Source organism: Delphinapterus leucas, chromosome 15 (genome assembly GCF_059928025.1).
Source record: "Delphinapterus leucas isolate spDelLeu-1000000601 "Yukka" chromosome 15, BTC_Dleu_Yukka2, whole genome shotgun sequence".
Lineage (NCBI taxonomy): Eukaryota > Metazoa > Chordata > Mammalia > Artiodactyla > Monodontidae > Delphinapterus > Delphinapterus leucas.
This window is the reverse complement of record NC_143143.1, coordinates 14,676,580-14,702,590: the sequence shown is the minus strand read 5'-3', so window position 1 is coordinate 14,702,590 and position 26,011 is coordinate 14,676,580. Positions and strand designations below refer to the sequence as shown.

The 26,011-nt window shown below is 39.1% G+C and overlaps 1 protein-coding gene across 4 annotated transcripts in view; it reads left to right on the top strand.

Annotated features, from left to right (window-relative positions):
• TPST1 (tyrosylprotein sulfotransferase 1) overlaps positions 1 to 26,011 on the top strand; it is a 120,957-nt gene that overhangs the window by 48,403 nt on the left and 46,543 nt on the right. For 2 of the 4 annotated variants that reach the window (XM_022588163.3, XM_022588166.3), the window contains exon 3: positions 12,109 to 12,307. The exons of the other annotated variants lie outside the window; for them this stretch is intronic. In XM_022588163.3, the coding sequence (XP_022443871.1) occupies positions 12,109 to 12,307 (199 nt within the window). The remainder of the gene's footprint in view (positions 1 to 12,108; positions 12,308 to 26,011) is intronic. 4 annotated transcript variants of the gene reach the window in all.

Genomic DNA, 26,011 nt, shown 5'->3' with positions numbered 1-26,011 from the left:
TAATCCATTCATGTTTAAGGTAATTATTGATATGTATGTTCCTATTACCATTTTCTTAATTGTTTTGGGTTTGTTTTTGTAGGTCCTTTTCTTCTTTTGTGTTTCCCACTTAGAGAAGTTCCTTTAGCATTTGTTGTAGAACTGGTTTGGTGGTGCTGAATTCTCTTAGCTTTTGCTTGTCTGTAAAGCTTTTGATTTCTCCATCGAATCTGAGTGAGATCCTTGTTGGGTAGAGTAATCTTGGTTGTAGGTTCTTCCCTTTCATCACTTTAAGTATATCATGCCACTCCCTTCTGGCTTGTAGAGTTTCTGCTGAGAAATCAGCTGTTAACCTTATGGGGTTCCCTTGTATGTTATTTGTCATTTTTCCCTTGTTGCTTTCAATAATGTTTCTTTGTCTTTAATTTTTGCCAGTTTGATCACTGTGTGTCTCAGCGTGTTTCTCCTTGGGTTTATCCTGTATGGGGACTCTCTGCGCTTCCTGGACTTGGGTGGCTATTTCCTTTCCCATGTTAGGGAAGTTTCCGACTATAATCTCTTCACATGTTTTCTCGGGTCCTTTTTCTCTCTCTTCCCCTTCTGGGACCCCTGTAATGCGAATGTTGTTGCGTTTAATGTTGTCCCAGAGATATCTTAGGCTGTCTTCATTTCTTTTCATTCTTTTTTCTTTATTCTGTTCCGTGGCAGTGAATTCCACCCTCTGTCTTATCCGTTTTTGGTTGGAATGTCCTTATTCGTTCTTCTGCCTCAGTTATTCTGCTATTGATTCCTTCTAGTGTAGTTTTCATTTCAGTTATTGTATTGTTCATCTCTGTTTCTTTGTTCTTTAATTCTTCAAGGTCTTTGTTAAACATTTCTTGCATCCTCTCGATCTTTGCCTCCATTCTTTTCTGAGGTCCTGGATCATCTTCACTATCATTATTCTGAATTCTTTTTCTGGAAGGTTGCCTATCTGCACTTCATTTAGTTGTTTGTCTGGGGTTTTATCTTGTTCCTTCATCTGGTATATAGCCCTCTGCCTTTTCCTCTTGTCTATCTTTCTGTGAGTGTGTTTTTTGTTCCATAGGCTGCAGGATTGTAGTTCTTTTTGCTTCTGCTGTCTGCCCTCTGGTGGATGAGGCTATTTAAGAGGCTTGTGTAAGTTTCCTGATGGGAGGGACTGGTGGTGGGTAGAGCTGGGTGTTGCTCTGGTGGGCAGAGCTCAGTAAAACTTTAATCCACTTGACTGCTGATGGGTGGGGCTGTGTTCCTTCCTTGTTGGTTGTTTGGCCTGAGGCAGCCCAACACTGGAGCCTACCTGGGCTCTTTGGTGGGGCTAATGACAGACTCTGGGAGCGCTCACGCCAAGGAGTACTTCCCAGAACTTCTGCTGCCAGTGTCCTTGTCCCCGCGGTGAACCACAGCCACCCCCCACGTCTGCAGGAGACCCTCCAACACTAGCAGGTAGGTCTGGTTCAGTCTCCCTCGGGGTCACTGCTCCTTCCCCTGGGTCCCGATGCGCACACTACTTTGTGTGTGCCCTCCAAGAGTGGAGTCTCCGTTTTCCCCAGTCCTGTCAAAGTCCTGCAATCAAATCCCACTAGGCTTCAAAGTCTGATTCTCTAGGAATTCCTCCTCCCGTTGCTGGATCCCTAGGTTGGGAAGCCTGATGTGGGGCTCGGAACCTTCACTCCAGCGGGTGGACTTCTGTGGTATAAGTGTTCTCCAGTCTGTGAGTCACCCACCCAGTGGTTATGGGATTTGATTTTACTGTGATTGTGACCCTCCTACCGTCTCACTGTGGCTTCTCCTTTGTCTTTGGATGTGGGGATCTTTCTGGTGAGTTCCAGTGTCTTCCTGTCGATGACTGTCCAGCAGCTAGTTGTGATTCTGGTGTTCTCACAAGAGGGAGTGAGAGCACGTCCTTCTACTCCACCATCTTGGTTCAGCCTCTCCCTTATGGTTTGAACTTTGTGTTTTGTAAAGAACTCTTTCCTTACCCTACGGTCAAAAATAGTCTCCCATATTTTTTCCTAAAACTTGAAATATTTTCCTTTCATGTTAATCAATCTGGAATTTATTAATCATTATGAAATTTATTTTTTGTGTGTGAGGGTACAGATCCATCTTTAATTTTTTTCCATATGGATGTCTGGTTCCCCAGAGCTGTTTATGTAATAGTCTCTTTTTCCCTAGCCGCCTGTAGTACCTGCTAGGTTAAATATTAAGTTTCCATATATGCATTTTTCTGTTAGTGAAATATAACATAGTTATACTCTATTTTAATTACTATAGTTTTATGAAATGTTTTAATATCCAGTAGGGCAAGCCTCGTGCTTAGTTCTTCTCTAGGAATGTCTTGGCTATTTTTAGCCCTTTATTCCTCAGTTTTCTATTTAAGCATGATTTATTAATGATTAAATTTACATCGAATTGGTAGGTAATTTTGAGAAGGATAGCTATCATTATATCAATATTAAGCCTTCCTATCCATAACACAGTATGCTTCTCCATTTATTTAGGTCTTCAACATCTTTTGATGATATTTTATTATGTTCTTCATAAAAGTCTTGTACTTTTGATTAATTTTTGAGTACCTTTTTGCTGTTAATGTGAATAATGTGTTTTTTTTCAAATAATTTTTTGTTTGTTTTTGGCCATACTGCACAGCTGTGGGATCTTAGTTCCCCCACCAGGGATTGAACCCGGCCCCCCACAGTGAAAGCTCCAAGTCCTAACCACTGGACTGCCAGGGAATTCCCCTATATAATTTGTTGTTTTTAAAGTTTCTGTTAGTTGCTCTTGTATCAAAATACAAATGACTTTTGTATATATTTATGTCCTGCAGCTTTCCTAATGTTTTGTGGTTTTGTTTAGGCTAGGACTTATAATAACAAGCAACCTTGTTTTAAAGCAGTGGTTCTCAACTGGGGCCAGTTTGCTCTCCTGGGGGACATTTCGCAATGTCTGGAAATATTTTTGGTTGTCACAATGGTGGGGTGGTTGCACTGCTGGCATTTAATAGGTAGAGACCAGGGATGTTGCTAAACATCCTACAATGCACAAGGCAAGCCCCACAACAAGGAATTTATCCAATTAAAATGTAAATAGTGCCAAGGCTGAGAAACCTTAAGATAAGTTTTTTCTTTATTGTGAACATTTTCAAGTACAAAAATATTCAAAAGAATAGTATATGTATGACCACCAACAATGATCAATATAGGCCAACAGTGTTTCATTTAACTTTCTCCCTTCCCCTACTCTTGAATTATTTTAACGCAAATCCAGGACATTATATCATTCCATCTTTTATTTTTTTTATTTTTTACCTTGCCGCACGGCTTGCGGGATCTTAGTTCCTCAACCAGGGATTGAACCTGGGCCATTGGCAGTGGGACCACAGAGTCCTAACCACAGGACCGCCAGGGTATTCCCCATTCCATCTTTTAAAAAAATAATTAAATGAATCATTTATTTCATTAAAAGTAGACATTAACAGTTTTAAATCAGACATTTACAAAAAAAATTCTGATTGTAATCTACATTAAAATTAGCTCCTACGAAGACATATTCAGTGAGTAAGATAGTTAAGATTTTGGTTTCTTACTGAGATAGTCCTGGGTTTGAATCCCAGCTCTGCCTCTTATAAGCAGTATGAGCCTACATAAGTCACTCTGTCACTGAGTCTTGGCTTATTTCTCATTTAAAAAGCTGCATTTAAGAAAAAATCTGGAGCCATTCTTAGAAAGGATACAGATGAAGAAGTACGTAGGGCAAGGTCTGGAAGGGTCCCAAGACAGAAGCTTCTGGCCCCATGAAACAAGGGTGCTCCATCCTCCTGACATGTGGATATGTTCACCAACCTGGAAGCTCCTCAGAATGTAGTGACTTTAGTGTTTGCTTAAAATAGCAAACATGTATTTTATCATAGTTTCGGTGGGTTGGGATTATGGGCTTGTCTTAGCTGAGTCTCCAGGCTGCAATCAAGGCTTAACTGATAGGGGACTGTTTCCCAGCTCATGTGGTTTTGGGCAGGATTCAGTTCCTCATGGGTGTTGGATGGAGGACCTCACTTCCTTGCCACGAAGCTTTCTCTGTATGGCTAGTCACAACACAGCAGCTGACCTAATCAGAGCAAGCAAATGAGAAGAGCCAGGGAAAGTGAGCAAGACGGAATTCACATCTTCTTAACCTAATCTTCAGGTGACATCCTATCACTTCTGCCATATTCATTAGAAGCAAATCCCTAGGTCTAGCTACAGTCAAGGGGAGGAGATTACATAAAGGAATACAGGAGTTGGGAATCTTGGGTACCATTTTATTTTTTAATTTATTTATTATTATTTTTAATATTTTATTTATTTACTTATTTATTTGGTTGTGCTAGGTCTTAGTTGTGTTTTTCAAGTTCCTTAGTTGTGGCCGGTGGGCTCCTTAGTTGCAGCTCGCCAGCTCCTTAGTTGTGGCATGTGAACTCTTAGTTGTGGCATGCATGTGGGATCTAGTTCCCTGACCAGGGATCGAACCTGGGCCCCCTGCATTGGGAGCGTGGAGTCTTAACCACTCTGCCACCAGGGAAGTCCCTCTTGGGTACCATTTTAGAAGCAGCCAATCAGTCTGTTCTCAGGCTGCCAATGACTCATATGCAAAATACATTTCCCCCCTCCCCATGTCCCAAAATTCTCATCCTATTACAAGCTCAAAGTCCTTCTTCATCTTGCCATCTAAATCAGGTCTAGCTGTGGATGGAGCTTCTAGGTGTAGTTCCTTAAATATAGGTCCTTGAATAGAAAAGATATATAGCACTAAAGATACAAGTTATGTCCCCACCCCACCCCCAATGCCAGTATACAGTGATGGAACAGGCATAGAACAATAGACATTTAAAATGAAGGCAAATAGGGGGAAGAAAAAGGTGTCATTGGTTCATATCAATTCTGAAATCCATCTGGGAAAATATTAGACATTCTTTGAGCAGGTCTCAGTCAGATGTAAGTAATTTAGGAATTATTTTCCATGTCTCTCAGCTCTGCCCTTTGGGCTCTTGAGTGATCCTTCCTTTTTCATGAAAGATGGCATATATTTTGTAACTATGTGGTTTTATCTGTCTAATTCCTGCCAGAAGAATTTTGGCAATCCAGTGTGTCTTTCCATTTTATACTGTTTCTGTCCCTTTCAGTCCAAGTTGGCAATGTTGCTGCTGATAAACTTCTCAGAAACGTTGTGGGTCCTCTGTAAATCTCACTGGGGTTCATTCCATTTGGCTAATAATTTTACCCACAAATCTCTTTGAGATAAACCGTTCTTTGCTTTGGGCTCCTGCTGAGATGGCTAAGGGACAATGTGCTTAAGCTTCCTAGAGGCCTTATTGTTAAATTGAGAGGATCTGTGAGGCACACCCTTAATTTGTTTAAAGGACTCTGTGTGACTGAATTATTGGGAGCCATTTAGAAGCAACCTACCACAGAGGTTAATTTATCTAATTGAAGTAGTTATATGACTTTTTTTCCTCCTTTTAAACTACTAATGTAAGTTACATTAATAGATTTTGTAACGTTGATTTAATCTTGAATTTCTGGAAAAACTCCAACTTAGTGGAGCACTAATTATCATCCGATAATTAGTGCTGGATTTGATATGCTAACTTTTGGTTTAGGATTTTTATATATATTTCATGAGTGATACCTGTAATTTTTATTATTCCTATACTCTATGTCTGGTTTTGATAGGGATAGAGTAGGATAGTTACACAGGTAGTTTTAGAAATCCCACTAGGGGATTATACATAGAGAGGGAGCCTTAGGGAACTTCGGGAGACCACTGTAAGTTTTTGTCTTGTTTTATTTTTGAGACCACTGTAAGTTAATGGTTGAGTCCAGCAAGGTAATGTCCTTAGGACCAAGGACAGGAGTGTAAGGGAAAGATGACATTCCAAAGTAGAAGACCCTCATTATACTGAAATCTGTGATGATTTAACGTATTTTAGTATATGTTACCACCCTTCTGCTGATTTGAATAAACACCATGATAGTCCTAGTTTGACCTTATAGGGTCAAACACTCTCTTGCCTGATGAGAAGGAGGAGCTAATGATGGAAGCCTAACCTCTACTCAAAGAATGAGGAAGAAGGTGGTCCTCTCCCCCTCCCCACTTTCCTTTGACTATAAAATTGTAGCCCGCTTATTTCTTGGGGCAGAGCCCCCTTGCCTGCCTGCTTGTATCCCTCTCAAGTGTCCTATGTTAATAAAGCTACTCCTTGCCTATCACTTTGCCTCTTGCTGAATTCCTTCTGTGCTGAGACATAAAGAACCTGAGCCTCCAGGTTAGTGATTCTAATTAAAAGACCGTGGCTTCAAGTCCCAACCTGGGTTTTGGCTGGGTTCAAGTCCCAGTCTGTGGGTTCAAGTCCCAGTCTGAGGTATGCAGTTTCAGTTTTGTTGCACAGTTATGCTGGCCTTATAAATTACTTAGAGAGTGTTCCCTCCTGTTCTGTGCATCTTTTGATTGTCTTTTCCCTCAATATTGGATCACATTTTCTTGGTTCTCTGTATCTGAGTATTTTTGGAGTTATGTTTTGAGTCTCTGAGTCCTGCTAGAATCCTCTGGTGAATGAAGATTTTTTTGTTGTGGTGGGTAATCAAGCTGGTTAGTTTCTAAACCACAAGTTTGTGTCTCCTTCTGTGAACAGTGTTTCCAGTATCAGTTTAGTTTTCAGACTTTGCTATGTTGCTTTGGGTTTTTCTCATTCACAAATCATTTATGAGTTTGGAGTGTTGGTGGCAGTTTATTTCATAGTTTAATTCTCAAAGCCTTTGCTGTGCTTCCTTCAGTCTCTCCCAGGTGTGAGTTGGAAGTTGTGCTGATTCATATGCAAAATTATGGGAAATGTTCTCTGGCTCTTTCTCTTTTTTTTTTTTCAGTTTATTTTTTTCTTTTTATATAATATCTTTTTAACAAAGTTCACTTTTTTTTAACATCTTTATTGGAGTATAATTGCTTTACAGTGGTGTGTTAGTTTCTGCTTTATAACAAAGTGAATCAGTTATACATATACATATGTCCCCATATCTCTTCCCTCTTGCGTCTCCCTCCCTCCTACCCTCTCTATCCCACCCCTCTAGGTGGTCATAAAGCACCGAGCTGATCTCCCTGTGCTATGCGGCTGCTTCCCACTAGCTATCTGTTTTACGTTTGGTAGTGTATATATGTCCATGCCACTCTCTCACTTTGTCACAGCTTACCCTTCCCCCTCCCCATATCCTCAAGTCCATTCTCTAGTAGGCCTGTGTCTTTATTCCCATCTTGTCGGGCTCTCTCTTTCCCTTGATTTCTCCCTAACACTCCCTGGCTCCCAGAGGCTACATTTCTTGTTATTCTGGCCAGAAATATGGCTTTCACTCAGCGTTTTAGCTGCCTGCACCATCACTATGCATTTCTGCGTGCTGGGTGCCACGATTAGGGCAAAGAGGTGAGAGAAAACTGTCAAAAAGAATGAGGATGTTTCTTATAATACTCTTTAGACTCCAGTGGTCCCTTTTCCCAAGTATATTTTGCCTAAAAGATGGGGTTTTGTTCAGTTTTTGCTGCTTACATTTGTACATAGTATGGACTTAGGATTTTTATTTTATTCTAAGATTTATTTGAAAAAGTCTTTAATTTTTGGAAGATTATTTTTGTTCTATTCAGTCTGGGTTGGCAGTAATTTTCTCTTGGTACTTTGAAGGTATTATTCCATTGTCCACTAGTTGTAGTTGTTGTTGTTGAGAAATCTGCAGTCAGTCTAATTTTCAGTCCCTTTTCTATATGCCATTTAACGTTCATCTTTTGTGTTCTGTGTTTTTACTTTAAGAATCCCTGCTTCCACTGTAGGGGGCGCGGGTTCAATCCCCGGTCCAGGAACTAAGATCCCACATGCTGTGTAGCCAAAAAGAAAAGACCCTTTTTGGGAACTTCCCTGGTGGTCCAGTGGTTAAGGCTCTGTGCTCCCAGTGCAGGGGGCATGGGTTCAATCCCTGGTTGGAGAACTAAGATCCTGCATGCTGCATGGCATGGCCAAACAAACAAACAAAAAAACCACTTTGTGGCATAGAAATTTGAATTCCATATGATTTTCATGTGTTTAAAATATTATTCTTTTGATTTTTTTAAAAAAACATTTAAAAATGTAAAGCCATTCTTAGCTTGAAGGCCAGACAAAAACAGGCAGTAGGACTGGATTTGGCCTGTGACCCATAGATTACTAATCTTTACCTTAGCTACTTGGTAACTAACGCTGACTCATGTCAGACCCTAGGAGAGGAATGACCTAGTTCTGTCATCTGCATTGCCATAATATGGTTTCTAACTTCTGTCATCACATTTATCATGCTGCATATTAATCATGTGTATGCTTATCTCTCTTATTGGACTCTGAGCTTCTTGAGAGGAAGGCCATGACCTAGTCATGTCATCTTTGCATACTTAGTATCTAACACTTGACCTGACCCATAGTGGGTGTTCAAAAAATATTTAATATGAATTTTATGCTCAATCAATATAAAATGCCATTACTGCTGCCTTAAAGAGAAACACCTGAGTGATACGCAGTATACCTTCCCAAGTTCTTCCCCCTAAGGAGTCCATGGCAACTGCATTTGCTACTAGTGAATCTTGTGACTCAGTGGTTACATAAAAAAAAGCCTTTTCATTTTAGAATTCTCTTTCAGAGAAGAGATGGTTGGACTTTATCTTTAAATCAATCATCATGATAAATAATGGCTTTCATTTTTCTTCTGAACCGGTGCTGTATTCTGGATGCAAAAATAATACTAGTTATTGTTTACTGAGCACATACTACATTTCAGTCTCTTAGTCAACTCTAATTTTCCTTTAGACTTTTGGTAACTTTCTTACTACTATCAATTTACCTCTTTTCCTTTGTTCCCTACATCTGGAACAAAACTAAGCAACAATACTTATGCTTTTCCTCCATGCTATTGTAATGAATGAAAACACGGTCCATTCAGTTCTTCAAGTTAAATACGAATTCATCTAGACTCCTTTCTCTCCTCCCCATATCTAATTGACCACTAAGTCTGATCAATTAAAAACAAATCTATGGGGTCTTCCCTGGTGGCATAGTGGTTAAGAATCCACCTGCCAGTGCAGGGGACACGGGTTCAAGCCCTGGTCCAGGAAGATCCCACATGCCGCGGAGCAACTAAGCCCGTGTGCCACAACTACTGAGCCCGCTTGCCTAGAGCCCGTGCTCCATGACAAGAGAAGCCATTGCAGTGAGAATCCCGCGTACCACAATGAAGAGTAGCCCCCGCTCACCACAACTACTAGAGAAAGCCCACAAAAATCCAATGTAGCCAAAAATAAATAAATTTATTTTTAAAAAAAACAAATCGATGGAGGTTTTTTCTTTCCATCTCTATGTCATTTGCTGTAGTTGGAGCTTTAATCATTTCTCAATTCTTTCAATATATAGTTGAACGTCTTTACTGGTTTTTCTGACCCCGGTTACCCCATCCTTCAATCTACTCTTCCCATAGTTTTCAACATTGAATGCAGATAAGAACAATCTAGCCTTGTCAGTCCTGTGATTAAAACCCTTCTATCATTACCAACTTCCCAGTCACGACATATGAGACCCTATGTGTGACTTCAGTGCTTAACACAGATGTTTCAGAATTCAAAATTTTTGGATTCTAGAAAGGTCATATGATGTACATAACACATATTATATAACACCCTCTGTTTGTTCTGGGTCAACATGCTATAATCAAGGACATCAGTATTTCTGCATTAAAGAGTATGATTGTTTATGCCAAGAAGAATAAAGACTTTAAATAGATTCCTATCAGTTCAGGTTATGTTTTGCTGCCACATGAGTTACAGGAAAATGTTTAGTTTTTGGATTTCAGAATCTGGGACAAGAGATCATGACCCTATAGATATCCAGTGGTCTGCTGGAGCTGGATTGTGCCAGCTACAGTGAACCCATTTTTGTGCATCTCTTCTCAACTCTGTGGTCAATGACATCATGTTGGTAGCTTGAAATCATCCATGGTGGGAGTATTTACACCATTGGTCATCAGTAAATGCTACAAATTATGACCTTTCCCTTCTCAGAGATCAGGTTGTAAAGTGTTACCGGCACAGCCCTGTATATACCTATTACATGTGTAGTATGTTATCACTGTGGCAAAACCACTTAGTCTATGCAGTATAGAACAAGAGGCCAAAGTTTTCAGGGAAGCGTAGAATGTAAAAATCAAGATGTGATTTGACGTCAATAGGACGGCAGTAAGAGAAACTGGATAAAACAGATGCTTTGGAGTCAGACAGGTTCAGTAGGTTCAAATTCTAACTCCATTATTTCCAGACTGTGTGACTTTGGATAAATCACTTATGGGTCTCAGTTAACACAGTTGAAAAATAGGGACTGATAATATTTCTCTTAAGGTTGTTTCAAGGATTAAAGTAGATATCATATGCAAAGTACTTGACATAGAATGAACAGAAGTTATTTTTTGTTTACTATAAAGCATTTTTTTCTTGAGATGTTTATCTCTGCAGATGTGACTCCCGTCCTCTAATGTTCCTAGTGCACCCACAGTAAATATCACGCAGTTCAGCACTTGGATGTTCTCTAGTTATTTCTTTTTTTTTTAATAAAGTATGTTTGGTTATATACTAGATATTTTTATTTTCTTTTTATTTATTAACTTGGCTGTGTCAGGTCTTAGTTGTAGCACGTGGGATCTTTCGTTGCAGTGTGTGGGCTCCTCTCTAGTTGTGGCACGTGGGCTCCAGAGCGCATGCGCTCAGTAGTTGCGGTGCGTGGGCTTAGTTGCTTCGCGGCATGTGGGATCTTCCCAGACCAGGGATCGAGCCCGTGTTCCCTGCATTGGCAGGCGGATTCTTAACCACTGCGCCACCAGGGAAGTCCTCTCTTGTGTATTTTTTAAGGAGTGGAGCCCCTTTGAGGGATTCTTCATCAGATAATGGTTATCTGCAGCGAGATATCTGCAACTTAAAGAAAAAGATCTTTTTAACCTTTTATTAGAATACTGTGTTTGAATGACTTCTAATGTATTATGGTATAAAACTCTCTTAGGTACTTTTGTTTGAATGTCATTTGGCCAAAATCTGCTAGTTCAGATCCAATTTCAATCTAGATGTCATTTTAGATTATATTTTACCCTAAGATTATGAGTTATTTAGTCAAATATAGTGTCACTATAAGCTTAAAGTAAATTTCTAGGTCAGGAGGTAGAACACATTTATTTTGTAATATCGAAAGTCATAAATAGCACTCCTTTTTCTTCCTTAGAAAATAGGGTTCTTTAGGAAATCAACAGAAAAATAGGACAAATGAATATTTTTCAGTCTTAGTGGATTATGGTTGACTATTTTCCCCCCAATATTTTATTATGAAAAATTTCAAACATATAAAGAACTGAAAGAATTATACCCACTAGCTACAATTAACATTTTGCTGTATTTGCTTTATCACATAATCTGTCCATCTTTATGTTCCTCTAGTCATCATTCATCAAGCCATCTTATTTACTTGTGGTTTTTGTTTTTATGTATTTCAAGTAAGTTGACCAGCTGTTTTTCTAAGCAGTCTTATCTTTGTTATGTTTTTCTGAATGTTTTAATTAAAATGTCAGTACATTCTGTGCAGATGTTTTCACCTGACCGTTTTTCCTATTTCTAGGAATCTGAGGTTGCCAATAATTGCTGTCAGATTGAGAACATTAAAAAAAAAGTCTAGTAAGTAATGTCAAGCCTGAAAAATGCACTCTTTCTCAATAGCTTTTATAATCTGGAGACTTGTAATTTTTAAAGTCATCAAAAATAATTTCCAGGGGCTTCCCTGGTGGCGCAGTGGTTGAGAGTCCGCCTGCCAATGCAAGGGACACGGGTTCGTGCCGCGGTCCGGGAAGATCCCACATGCCGTGGAGCGGCTAGGCCCGTGAGCCATGGCCGCTGAGCCTGCACGTCCGGAGCCTGTGCTCCGCAACGGGAGAGGCCACAACAGTGAGAGGCCTGCGTACCGCAAAAAAAAAAAAAAAAATTTCCAGTACTGTTTTCAGTATTCTAAATACATGTTTATTCACATTATATTGTTTTCAGAGTGGAGAGATCTACAGACCAAGTCATCAAGCCAGTCAATGTGGGAGCTCTATCAAAATGGGTTGGGAAGATACCTCCAGATGTTTTACAAGACATGGCAGTGATTGCACCCATGCTTGCCAAACTTGGATATGACCCGTATGCCAATCCACCTAACTATGGAAAACCTGATCCCAAAATCCTTGAAAACACTAGAAGGGTAAGTGAGATTTTTAAAGTGAATTGAGAAAACTGGATATGGAATTTGGGTCCTAAAAAGTTTTTTCTTATTTTGTTCCTTGCTTTTTTATGATCAGAAAATTATTTTAAATTAGAAAAATCCTATTTGTAAAATGCTTTATCATCAGAAATCTTCCACTGCATTTTAAGGATAACTGTGGCTCTTTCCAGGGACTATGGGGACAATTCTTTAATCTCTTTTTCCCAATTTCTAAGAATGGTGCTTACTGTTGGGGAGATTTATTCTCATAGCTGATTATCATAAATTTGCATAAACACCAGAATTATTAGTGACCTCACTTACTTCTAGTTTCTTTTTACTTTGAATCTAATGGCTACTTTACTTTTAAACCTTTGTGTAGATGAGACATGATTTCTTGATACTTGAAAACTAAACATTGGCTACATGAGAAGAATTATTACATAGGTACAATAAACAACCCTCTGGTTGAGAGAAAGTTACTATTAAAGTGTAGTTACAACTACTTCTTTTATAAGTTATGCTCACATCTTTATAATCTTATTTGAGGAAAGCTGAAAACTCAAAAAATGTGAATATATACCTTACCTGTATAATCTATTTCAAATCATACCTTAATGTATTTTTTTATTGTGGTAAAATTTAAATAACAAAATTTACCATTTTAACAATTTATAAGTGTATAGTCCTGTACATTTGTATTGTTGTAGAACTGTCACCACCATCCATCTCCAGGACTTTTTTCATCTTTCCAAACTGAAACTACATAATCATTACCCATTCCCCCTTCCTCTAGCCCCTGGCAACCACAGTTCTACTTTCTGTCTATAGATGTGGTATTTTTTGAAACTACAGTTTAAATAAGACAACCGTGTTAGCGTAAGTTCACTGTTAGGCTGTTGGATTTCAAGATTAAAATTCCTTGCCTTTCTCTGGTATTTTTTTTTTTTTTTTTTTTTTTTTAATGGTACGTGGGCCTCTCACTGTCGTGACCTCTCCCGTTGCGGAGCACAGGCTCCGGACGCACAGGTTCAGCGGCCATGGCTCACTGGCCCAGCCACTCCGCGGCACGTGGGATCTTCCCAGACTGGGGCACGAACCCGCGTCCCCTGCATTGGCAGGCGGACTCTCAACTACTGTGCCACCAGGGAAGCCCTGGTATTTTTTTTTTTATGTCAGTTTCCTCTCCTCCCCACAACCTTATAATATATCATCTCTTTATTCTGTTCTTCTGTTGATACCTTTAATCGAAAAACAAACTTATATTTCATGAGGCTGATTTCCATCTGGATTTTTTACACTTAGATATTACTTTTGTTTTCTTTTTTCAAGTCATTAATGGCTATATATGAAGAGCTATTTTCTTATAAGCCATCATATATGGAGGCAGATTTTTTTTTTATTTTTAAAATAATCTTTATCCTTTTTATATTTTTCATACATACTAGCGTTATTATAAAACTATAAACTTAGGGGCTTCCCTGGTGGCGCAGTGGTTGAGAGTCCGCCTGCCGATTCAGGGGACACGGGTTCATGCCCCAGTCCGGGAAGATCCCACATGCCACGGAGCGGCTGGGCCCGTGAGCCATGGCCGCTGAGCCTGCGCGTCCGGAGCCTGTGCTCCGCAACGGGAGAGGCCACAACAGTGAGAGGCCCGCGTACCGTAAAAAATATATATATATATATATTTATATATAAACTTAGTTTATAAAACTTATAAAATTAAAAAGATAAGAGAATAAAATTCACCTATAATGTTACCACCCAGACAAATACCATTTTTAGCATTTTGATGGATTTCTCTTTCTTCTTTGCATGTTGTTAAACAAAGGTAAGAATACTTGTCTTACATCTCACTTTTGCACACACACAATCTTGTATTCAGCCCTTTCCACTTAATATTCATGAGCATTTTCTCATTGTGCACATGATTTTTAAACATAATTTTTCATGGTTGTATAAATAAATCATTTTATGAGCCACCTTAAATCCTTTATGAAACACAGTAGTAAGTGAATGAATGAATGAACAAACAAATAAAATGTTTCCCTAGTATATGTTCTATAATTTATTTTACCATTTTTCTTTTGCTGTTTACAATTTTCTGTTTGACAGATAGTGCTACAGTGAACATCTTTGCACATACTACATTTTAGTGGGGTTTTTTTTAGGGCTAGACTGATGAAAGTGGAATTAAACCACGTCAAAATATCTGAAATTTTTTTAAGGTGCATGATATATGTTGATAATTTTTTTTTTATTCTTTTGAACTACCAGCATAATATAGGTAATTTCATTTAGATTTTTGCTAATTTTAATAGGTTTCATTGATTAATATAATTGAACATTTTCCAGTTATTACCTATATGTATATATTCTTTTACAAAACATTTAAGTTTGAAAAAAGTTTTATATGTGTTAAAGTTTTGTGAATTACATTCTGCTAAAGGCGAAGTATACAGTGCATTATCATAGTCCTGTTAATCTCTTGGTAATTGGTAATTCATAGCTTTCTCCTTTGTACAATACTGAAATGGTTTTTATAAACCAAGGTACGTGTGTAAGTGATATTTAGAGGTTCCCCAAGTAGTAGACATTATAGTTTTCCTACATGTGAGTTGACCAGCTAGATTATTCTTGGCTTGCTTGAGTGGTTAAGTAGGGAAGAATGCTGTGGTTTGAATCCTTGTGACTAGAGAATTTGTTTCATACACATTTGTGGCTTTTGAAAGAGTTTCAAAATGCACACTGGAAAAAACCTTCCCCGCATCTTTGTCTACCTCTAAAGTGACAAATAATTTTGAGGAAAAAAAGATAAAGTGTGAACTATAATTGCATTTTTGAGCACTTTGTGATAATGCATACAAGCTGACATCCTTGTTTTGTGGGGTTGGATTATATATTTTCAGAGCTTTTTGCCTGTAAAAACTCAGATGCTAATATATCCAGCATTGATGATCATGAAGTTTCATAAAGTAATGCTTAAAAAGTGATCTTCGATTGTCAGCTGTGACATGAGGTGGACTCCAGAGAAAGAAGGTGGCTGCGGAGATTGTGCCCTTTATTTATGGGATGGGAGTGGGGAAGAAATTCACGTTTTGACTGGGAATATAGAATCCAAAGCTCTAGGCCTAAAAATTCTAGTTTTCATACAATTTTGGGTAATCTAGAAGTACTGGTGTCTGAGTCAGTGTATTTTGGGGACGTGTTGCCCAATCTTGAATAGAAAATCATGTGCTTCATGGTTGCTGTGACTCAGATGGTAAACTGGAAATGAAATGCTAACATATTCCATACCCTTTCCCACCATGGTCTCTAATCCCACAATTGTAGCACATTTTAGTAAGGAGTGCACTCTAGGTTACATTCTAGCCATCTCCCTCCCACATAGGTTTTTAATAATTTTAGAGCTATAGACCTTTGAGAATCTGATGAAATTTATGGATCTGTATCTGAGAAGTGTAGACACATACATACACAGAATTTTACCCACAATTTCAGTGGATTTATAGATGCCCCTAAAGCCTATCAGATTAAGGACTTCTGTTTTATAGTCTCCTTAAGCTCATCCACTCATGTGATTTTGATTACAGCCTATTTGCTGATGATCATAAATCTTTATCTCCTACTGGGTCTCTTTCCTGAGCCCTAGGCTCATTTTTTCCCACCTGCTTTCTGTATCTCTCCACTTGGATATTCACAAAGACCTCAAACTCAATGTCAAATGAACTTATTGTCCAAAGTTGTTCCTTGATAGGCAGAAGCTAGATGGATTGTTCACTAAACTGAGCAAGAATCTAGAATAGGGGTGGGATGAGGCTGTGTTTATCTATATTTGCATTGTCTATGAGCCAGTGAGCAGGTATGAGGAGCAGAGTCCTCAGGACACGTGGGTCAAGCCAAAAAACAGTTCAAAGACCTGGTTACTAAACCTGGAGAGTGAGCTGAAAAGCAGATCCAAGTGTGAATGGAATATCCAGTTGAAAACCAGACTAGACAGTACTAAAGAAGAGCAAATAGTCAAATGGAAAAGCACGTATCAGTGTGCAGAACCCACAGAGCAAACAAGAAGGAACTTGAATATTAATTAAGTGAGCTGGGAAGGGGAGTTGGGTTATATCCCTGAACCAAACAGTAAGAAGCTGCAGCAGTTAGAATTGATGTTCTTGCATTAAAGGGAGAGCCTGTAATGCACACCTGTGTTTTCTAGTTCCTGTACCCATCAGAAACTGCTTCTTCCTGTTTTTCCTGTCTCCATACGTAGCATTCCTATTTGTCTAGTCATCAAAGTTAGTTAGGATTAACTAGCTTTGCAGATCACGTGTAATTAATTGGTCACCAAGTCCCCTTGATTCTGCATTTGAAAATATCTTGATTCAATGCTATTTCAGGTACCTTAATTCAGTTTCTCCTCATTTTTTACATGAATTATGGTTTATTCCCCTTTGTGTATGTGAGTGTGTTCAGTCATTCTTCTGCTACATTTTTAAAATATTCAATGAAAGTTATTTTTTAAAAGTTCAAATCTGAATGTATTATATCTGAATGTATCATTCCCTTGCATAAACCTTGAATAGCTCCACTAGTACTATAGGATAGAGCCCAGACTTCTTAGAATGGCATGTACTTTTCAGGTCTTTGGAGATTTTCTGGTGATCTTTTTATTGTTTGTTTCTAGGTTAATTCCTTTACGATTAGAGAACTACTCAGTGTGGTTTCAGTCCTTTGAAATATATTGAAAATTGCCTTATGGCCAGCATATGTTCTCACATGTCACTCAAGAGGATGTGTATTCTGCAGCTGTTGCAGAATTCTATAAATATCAATTAAGTCACGTTGTTTCACAGTGTTGCTCAAATCTTCTTATTGATGGGGGTGTCTAATTTTATCAATTTTGGAAAAAGATTATTTTTTATTTCTGTTAATTTTGCTTCATGTGTTTTGAATCAGTATTTATTAGGAGCAAACCCTTTAATGTATTCTTGAGGAATTAACTCATCATTATGAAGTGTCTCTCATCATCTCTGATGTTTCTCTCTGGAGGTCTAGTTTGTCTGACATAAACATAGCCACTTCGTTGTTTTTATGCATACAGTGTACATGGTATATTTTTTCCATCCTGTTACTCTTAATCTGTGTCTTTATATTTAAAGTATGTTGCTTATAAGTGGATATAGCTGGTCTTGTTTGTTAAACTCATAATCTCTGACTTTAAATGGACTAGTTAATCTACTTACATGTAACGTTATTACTCACCTGTTTGGGTTTAAATCTACCACCTTGCTGTTTGTTTTCTATTTAGATGTCTGTCTTTGTCCCTTTCTTTCTTTTTTCCTGCCTTCTTTTGCATCAGTCTAGTTTGTTTAAGTATTTCATTTTATCTCCACTATTGGCTCTTAGCTCCCCTTGTTAGCTATACCTCTTTTTTTATTTGTTTGTTTATGGTAGTTGCTCTCTGACAAGAGCTGCAAACTTTTCTGTGGGCCACAAATGGTCTTTTTCATCTTTTCTGAAGACTCAGATTTTCATCTGGAATCATTTCTTTTTACCCTGATGAAATTCTTTTAGGATTTCTTATAGTAAGGGTATGCTGGCTGCTAATTCTCTCAGCTTTTGTTTATCTGAAAATGTCATTATTTCTCCGTTATATGAGAATATTTTGCTGAGTATAGAGTTCTAGGTTGACAGGTTTTTGGGTTTCGTTTGTTTTACTTTCAGCACTCAGAATATTTCAGCACTCAGAATATTATTTTATTGGCTTTCATCGTTTTTATGGGAAGTCAGCTAAAATTCTTATGAATGTAATAGTTTTTTGGGTTTGTTTTGGGGGGGGGCTGCTAATAAGACTTTCCTCTTATCTCCAGTTTTTGGCAGTTTGACTAAAATGTGCCAAATTCACTGATCGTCTCTTTTGCCATCTCTATTCTGGGCCTCAGGTTTGATTTGTTTTTAATTAACCTATCTTTGAATTCATTGCTCCTCTCTTCTTCTGTTTCTGGTCTGCCATTAATCCCATCCAGTGACTTCATTTCAGATAGTTTATTTTTCAGTTTTAGAATTTCTGTTTCTCTGCTGGAATCCTCCATCTCTCCACCCATTCTGTTCATCTTTTCCTCTAAATTCTTATTTATTTATTCATTTATTTATTTTTGGCTGTGTTGGGTCTTCATTGCTGTGCGTGGGCTTTCTCTAGTTTTGGCAAGCGGGGGCTTCTCTTCGTTGCGGTGCAAGGACTTCTCATTGCGGTGGCTTCTCTTGTTGTGGCTCGTGGGCCCTAGAGCGCAGGCTCAGTAGTTGTGGCGCATGGGTTTACTTGCTCTGTGGCATGTGGGATCTTCCCGGACCAGGGATCGAACCTGTGTCCCCTGCATTAGCAGGTAGATTCTTAACCACTGTGCCACCAGGGAAGTCCCTAAATTCTTTTAACATATTTATAATAATTATTTTAAAGTACTTATACATGGGTCTCTCTTTTGGCCTTTTTTCTTAATTATGAGTTATACTTACTTGCTTCTTCACATGTCTTAGAAGTTTTGATTTCATACTGCACCTTTTGTATAAAAGAAGAGTAGAGAGTAACCTAGATAATATTTTTGATTTATTTTTCCCAGAGAGGGCATATTCTTCTTTCTGTCAGGCAGCTAGGGTAATTGGCTGATCATTCCAATTTCAGTGTGTCAGGCCGAGCTGTGGCTGAGCAACAGTTTTATTTAGTTTACTTCTGGATTTAAATGAGATTATGGAGATTTGACCTTTAGCCCAACCCACAGTTTCCTGTGTGCTGTAGAAAAAAGGTTGATTTCTTTGACTTTTTAAAAATAACAGCTGGCAGGGAGTTGGGTTGAAGCTTAAATTAATTTATTTCACCTCTGGATGGTAACTGCAGCAGGGCCCTGGAAGCTAAGGACCACACAAGACTGGGCGATCTCGGACTTCCCTGGTGGTGCAGTGGTTAAGAATCCGCCTGCCAATGCAGGGGACACGGGTTCAAGCCCTGGTCCGGGAAGATCCCACATGCCGCGGAGCAACTAAGCCCGTGCGCCACCACTACTGAAGCCCGCATGCCCTAGAGCCCATGCTCCACAACAAGAGAAGCCACTGCAATGAGAAGCCCGCGCACCACAACGAAGAGTAGCCCCCACTCGCCACAACTAGAGAAAGCCCGTGCACAGCAATGAAGACCCAATGCAACCAAAAATAAATAAATAAATTTATTTTAAAAAAAGATTGGGCGATCTCTCCTTTCTAGCTCTGCTCCCACTGTTACTTAACAAAAGGCCCTTGGGGTACAATTGTTAGACCAAGAGATTTATTTTTACACCTGGGGCTCTTCTAGATTTGGATCCATCATACCAGTCCACACTGCCACTAAAAGTTCAGCTTCTTTTTGTCTCATCAGCAAAATCTTTCACCTCTGGTAGGCCTGCTTTGCTGCCTACCTATATGCAGACTAGGCAGTTGATTCAAGGTAGAAAGGGGCTCTTTGCTCACCTTGGAAGAACTCATCCTTCCCTGGAATTGGGTTCATTTAGACTTCTTTGCATCCACTGCTTTTTGATGGCTCTAAACAATAGTATGAAGTTTAGTTTATCTGGTGTTTTCTGATTGTTTTGATGAGAGCGGTGGTCTTTTGAGACCTCCTGCTTCGTAACCATAATGGAACTCAGAATAGCATTAAGATTCTTTGTCTTCTGCTTTCAACCTTCCTTTTCAACCTTATCTCGTTTTATCCTTCTAATCACACCCCACTACCTGCCTTTCATTCTTTTGGCACATTTGTATACCTCTGTACCTTTGCACTTACTCTTCTTCCTGCCTTGATCATCTTGCTTCTCTTCTTCATTTTACAACTTTGTCCTTTAAGACTCAGCTCAAATGACACCTCTTCTGTGCCACAGATCCTTCTACTATACTTCGTGCCTGCCTTTACTCTTGCAGTTATCACACTATATTATGATTGTTTATATTATATGCTGCTTCTTTTATACTAAGGACTTTTCAAAGGCAAGGACCACATATGCATTTTGTATCCTGAGCATCAAACTTAATACTTGAGAATTAGTAGGTGTTTAATAAAATGATTTTTATTAGCAAAATAAATCTTAGACATAGGAACAAGAATATTTCTTCAACCAAAAATAATGTATCCTGATATGAAGCTCTTGTAGACAATATTTGAAGTTATGGCCCAGTTCATAGGTATTCTACCTTATGTGAGAAATGCTCCATCACCCAGAAGTGAGCTCCAGTGGCTACGGCAGTACTTTATTACTGTATCAGTCTGCATTCAGTTGGGGAAAGAGAGCTACTGTAAGTATTATAGGAGTGAGGGGTTTAATATGTTAATTATGGCTTACACAAATGTGGGAGAACTGGAGAACTGAGGGTCTGGAAAATTTTTATCATAAACTGGACATTTTATATAAAAGAAGAATAGAGAATGAACTGATAAATCTGTCATAGAAAGATTAGGAAAATAGGCATTAATGATTTAAGCCTGAGGTGGGTGGAAAGCCAGAGTTTGCAGAGAAGCCCTCGAAACTGCATCTAGCTGTCAAAGTGGGACCTCAGTAAGGGAGCCTAAGGAAGGACCTGTGAGGCATGCCATGGGGATGAAGTGGGAGCTTTAGGAGGGGTCTGTGGAAGCACTGCATGTCTTGAGAATAATGGCTTCTGCTTCATTTCCATTTTATAAATCTCTTCCATAAAAGAGAAAATCATATTTTCTCTTATTGGCAGCCTTTTACTCAGAACCACACAGGGAAGGGAATTATGGGAGACTTAATTTTCTGCCTTAGACAAAAGTAGTTGGTGGTACCAGTTGACCACGGACAGTCCAGCACAGTTCATCTCTTTGCCAGCCTGACATACATATGTTCCCATTTTAACCCTATTTAACTTCCAAATAAAGATAATGACATTAGGCTTCCCTGGTGGCGCAGTGGTTGAGAGTCCGCCTGCCGATGCAGGGGGCACGGGTTCGTGCCCCGGTCCGGGAAGATCCCACATGCCGCGGAGTGGTTGGGCCTGTGAGCCATGGCCTCTGAGCCTGCGCGTCCGGAGCCTGTGCTCCGCAACGGGAGAGGCCACAACAGTAAGAGGCCCGCGTACCGCAAAAAAAAAAAAAAAAAAAAAAAAAAAGATAATGACATTGTACTTCCACCTTACATGATGCAATGATCCCTTACAAAACTAAAAGCATACTGACCATCTCCCCAAAAGAGGGGACTCTGTGTTACACATTGCACTTTATTCATTTCTGGGTGATATTTATTTACTCCCCTAGCTGAGTCACATTCCGTCTTTGATATCCTGAAACCTAAATACTGAGATATAGAGTCAGCCCTAAGTAACACACCTTATATTAGAGCGTATGGGAATAGGAAAGGGAGGGGAAAAAAAAGAAATAGTTAATCTATTCAGGTATATTCAGGTATATTCATAACAAAGCAAGAAGAATATAACACTATTGTAGTCCTCATTTCTGCACCTGCCACGTGATCATGGATAGTATTTGTAATTTCTTTCTTTCTCTAGCTATTTCGTATTCCATTTGCCCTCATTAACCATGTTGGTTGTATGGTGACCCAAACCTTCATTCTAAAAGCGTGTGTGCCAATAATGGTCATGCCTATATTGCTTCCTGTAATTTTCCATTAACTTTCCATTGTAAACAAGTGTAACAGAGGATCTTCTGGGTTCTAAGAAATGTCTTTCCTTCCTCCATTGGGTATTTCATTTATTTATTTTAATTTATTTTATTTTTGGCTGCCTTGGATCTTCGCCACTGCACGTGGGCCCTCTCTAGCTGCGGTGAGCAGGGGCCACTCCTTGCTGCAGTGCGCGGGCCTCTCACTGCGGTGGCTTCTCTTGTTGCGGAGCACAGGCTCTAGGCGCATGGGCTTCAACAGTTGTGGCACGCAGGCTCAGTAGTTGTGGAACAGGGGCTTAGTTGCTCCACAGGATGTGGGATCTTCCCAGACCAGGGATCGAAACCGTGTCCCCTGCATTGGCAGGTGGATTCTCAACTACTGTGCCACCAGGGAATCCCCCCTCCATTGTGTATTTAAAATCCCGTTTCCTAAGACTATACTTTCAGGGATCAACCAAGATTACTCTACCCAGCGAGGATCTCACTCAGATTTGACAGAGAAATTAAAACCTTACAGACAAGCAAAAGCTAAGAGAACTCAGCACCACCAAACCAGCTTTACAACAAATGCTAAAGGAACTTCTCTAGGCAGGAAACACAAGAGAGGAAAAACCTACAATAAAAAACCCAAAACAATTAATAAAATGGTAATAGGAACATACATATCGATAATTACCTTAAATGTAAATGGATTAAATGCTCCAACCAAAAGACATAGACTGGCTGAATGGATACAAAAACAAGACCCTTATATATGCTGTCTACAAGAGACCCACTTCAGACCTTGGGACACATACAGACTGAAAGTGGGGGGATGGAAAAAGATATTCCATGCAAATGGGAATCAAAAGAAAGCTGGAGTAGCAATTCTTATATCAGACAAAATAGACTTTAAAACAAAGACTATTACAAGAGACAAAGAAGGACACTACATAATGATCAAGGGATCAATCCAAGAAGAAGATATAACAATTGTAAATATGTATGCACCCAACATAGGAGCACCTCAATACATAAGGCAAATACTAACAGCCATAAAAGGGGAAATGGACAGTAACACATTCATAGTAGGGGACTTTAACACCCCCCACTTTCACCAATGGACAGATCATCCAAAATGAAAATAAATAAGGAAACAAGCTTTAAATGATATATTAAACAAGATGGACGTAATTGATATTTATAGGACATTCCATCCAAAAACAACAGAATACACATTCTTCTCAAGTGCTCATGGAACATTCTCCAGGATCATATCTTGGGTCACAAATCAAGCCTTGGTAAATTTAAGAAAATTGACATCGTATCAGGTATCTTTTCCGACCACAACGCTATGAGACTAGATATCAATTACAGGAAAAAATCTGTAAAAATACAAACACATGGAGGCTAAACAATACACTGCTTAATAACGAAGAGATCACTGAAGAAATCAAAGAGGAAATTTAAAAATACCTAGAAGCAAATGACAATGAAAACATGACGACCCAAAACCTATGGGATGCAGCAAAAGCAGTTCTAAGAGGGAAGTTTATAGCAATGCAATCCTACCTTAAGAAACAAGAAACATCTCAAATAAACAACCTAACCTTACACCTAAAGCAATTAGAGAAAGAAGGACAAAAACCCCCCAAAGTTAGCAGAAGGAGAGAAATCATAAAGATCAGATCAGAAATAAATGAAATGAAGGAAACGATAGCAAAAATCAATAAAACTAAAAGCTGGTTCTTTGAGAAGATAAACAAAATTGATAAACCATTAGCCAGACTCATCAAAAAACAAAAGGGAAAAGACTCAATAGAATTAGAAATGAAAAAAGTAACAACTGACACTGCAGAAATACAAAGGATCATGAGAGATTACTACAGGCAACTATATGCCAATAAAATGGACAACCTGGAAGAAATGGACAAATTCTTAGAAATGCACAACCTTCCGAGACTGAACCAGGAAGAAATAGAAAATATGAACAGACCAATCACAAGCACTGAAATTGAAACTGTGATTAAAAATCTTACAACAAACAAAAGCCCAGGACCAGATGGCTTCACAGGCAAATTCTATCAAACATTTAGAGAAGAGCTAACACCTATCCTTCTCAAACTCTTCCAAAATATAGCAGAGGGAGGAACACTCCCAAACTCATTCTACGAGGCCACCAACACCCTGATACCAAAACCAGACAAAAATGTTACAAAGAAAACTACAGGCCAGTATCACTGATGAACACAGATGCAAAAATCCTCAACAAAATACTAGCAAACAGAATCCAACAGCACATTAAAAGGATCATACACCCTGATCAAGTGGGGTTTATCCCAGGAATGCAAGGATTCTTCAATATACGCAGATCAAGCCATGTGATACACCATATTACCAAATTGAAGGAGAAAAACAATATGATCATCTCAATAGATGCAGAGAAAGCTTTTAACAAAATTCAACACCCATTTATGATAAAAACCCTCTAGAAAGTAGACATAGAGGGAACTTTCCTCAACATAATAAAGGACATATATGACAAACCCACAGCCAACATCATCCTCAATGGTGAAAAACTGAAAGCATTTCCACTAAGATCAGGAACAAGACAAGAAATTGTTAGTTATTCCCAGGTACTCAAGCTTAACACATTGCATCCAAAATCTCTGTATCCATATCAATAAATTTGGATTAATCCAACATTACATTTCTTCTGCTCTGGTCTTAGGATTTCTACTACACTTTACTTAGGTTTTGCAGATACAAAAAGGCAAAATCTTGAAATTCTTGTGGTGTGTACAAAACCTCTTCTAGAGTCAGACTTAGTGTTCATCTCTCTGGGGCCTGCTGAGATTTAAGTCTAGTTCTAAGTTTAGAAGCAATAAGAGGTGGTGGGTGGGTCATTGTTCTCCTGCTAGGTGACTACCTCAAGAGAGATCATGAAAGGTTCTTTCGGCAAGAGGATGCCAACTTTTTCAGAGAGCAAAGACTGCCTCTATTGGCAAGGAAGGTAGGATGACCAACTATCTTGGTTTGCCCAGGACTGAGGGGTTTCCTGGGGTACAGGACTTGCAGTGCTAGAACTGGGATAGTCTTGGGCAAACTGGGAAGGTTGGTCGACTAGTAGATATGTTGTATTGTTCTGTTGTCAACTTGGTTAAGGCTGGGAACTGCCCTTCCCAGAATTCTCTTCTTTGTATGGTTCTAGGCGAGAGCTTGTCCATAGAAGAAACTGTGTGAGATTGAGAGGTGGAAGTAAAGCGATGGCCATTTCTTCCTGGAGGTTTTGCAGGCAGATGCAGTGATAGACATAGAGGAGCCTGGTGTTTTCGTGCTTGTCCTTACTCTTTTCCATTCCACATCCAGCTCTTCCACCTGAGTGCTGGCCCTCCTGACCGACAGTGGCTCCAGGTCCACCGCCATTCCGTTGGCAGCTGACCCACAGAGGTGGTGTGCTACCCAAAGGCAATAGCTCCCTGTGGACTTATCCACAAGCTCTGTTAATAATCATAGTGGTTTTACTGCCCTGTCTAAATCCTGACTGATATATAAGGCTCAGCAGAATTTTAACATTTAATATGCTCAGCTTTATCAGAATCTTCCCAAACAGCTTCATCCTAATATTCAGGATCTCATTCTTCCAATCAATGCCTTAACATTAATATGATACCTTACATGGTTGTGAATTCAATTAGCATTGTTATTCAAGCATATGCAGGCTCACACTTTGGGCTTGGTTTTCAGAAATATTGATTCAGTGGCTGTAAGTGATACGGACATTCAGGGCATCCATTATTTGAAGTCCTGTTCTAGTTGTCTATGAAAATCATCTCCAACTCTGCCCTTGCCACAGGTATGGGAGACATCCTAGTTCACTTCCAGGAAAAATTCCCTCTTTTGGCTACATTACTGTAATTGAGCTTCTCCTGTATATATCGAGGCATAAGAAAATAGGTTACCTACAAAGGAACAAAAATTATGCTGGCTGCAGAATTCTCTTTTGCGGTACTAAATAGAAAATGACGGAGTGGTAGTTCTTAACCTGCGTGTACTTTCTGGTGTCTTTGAGT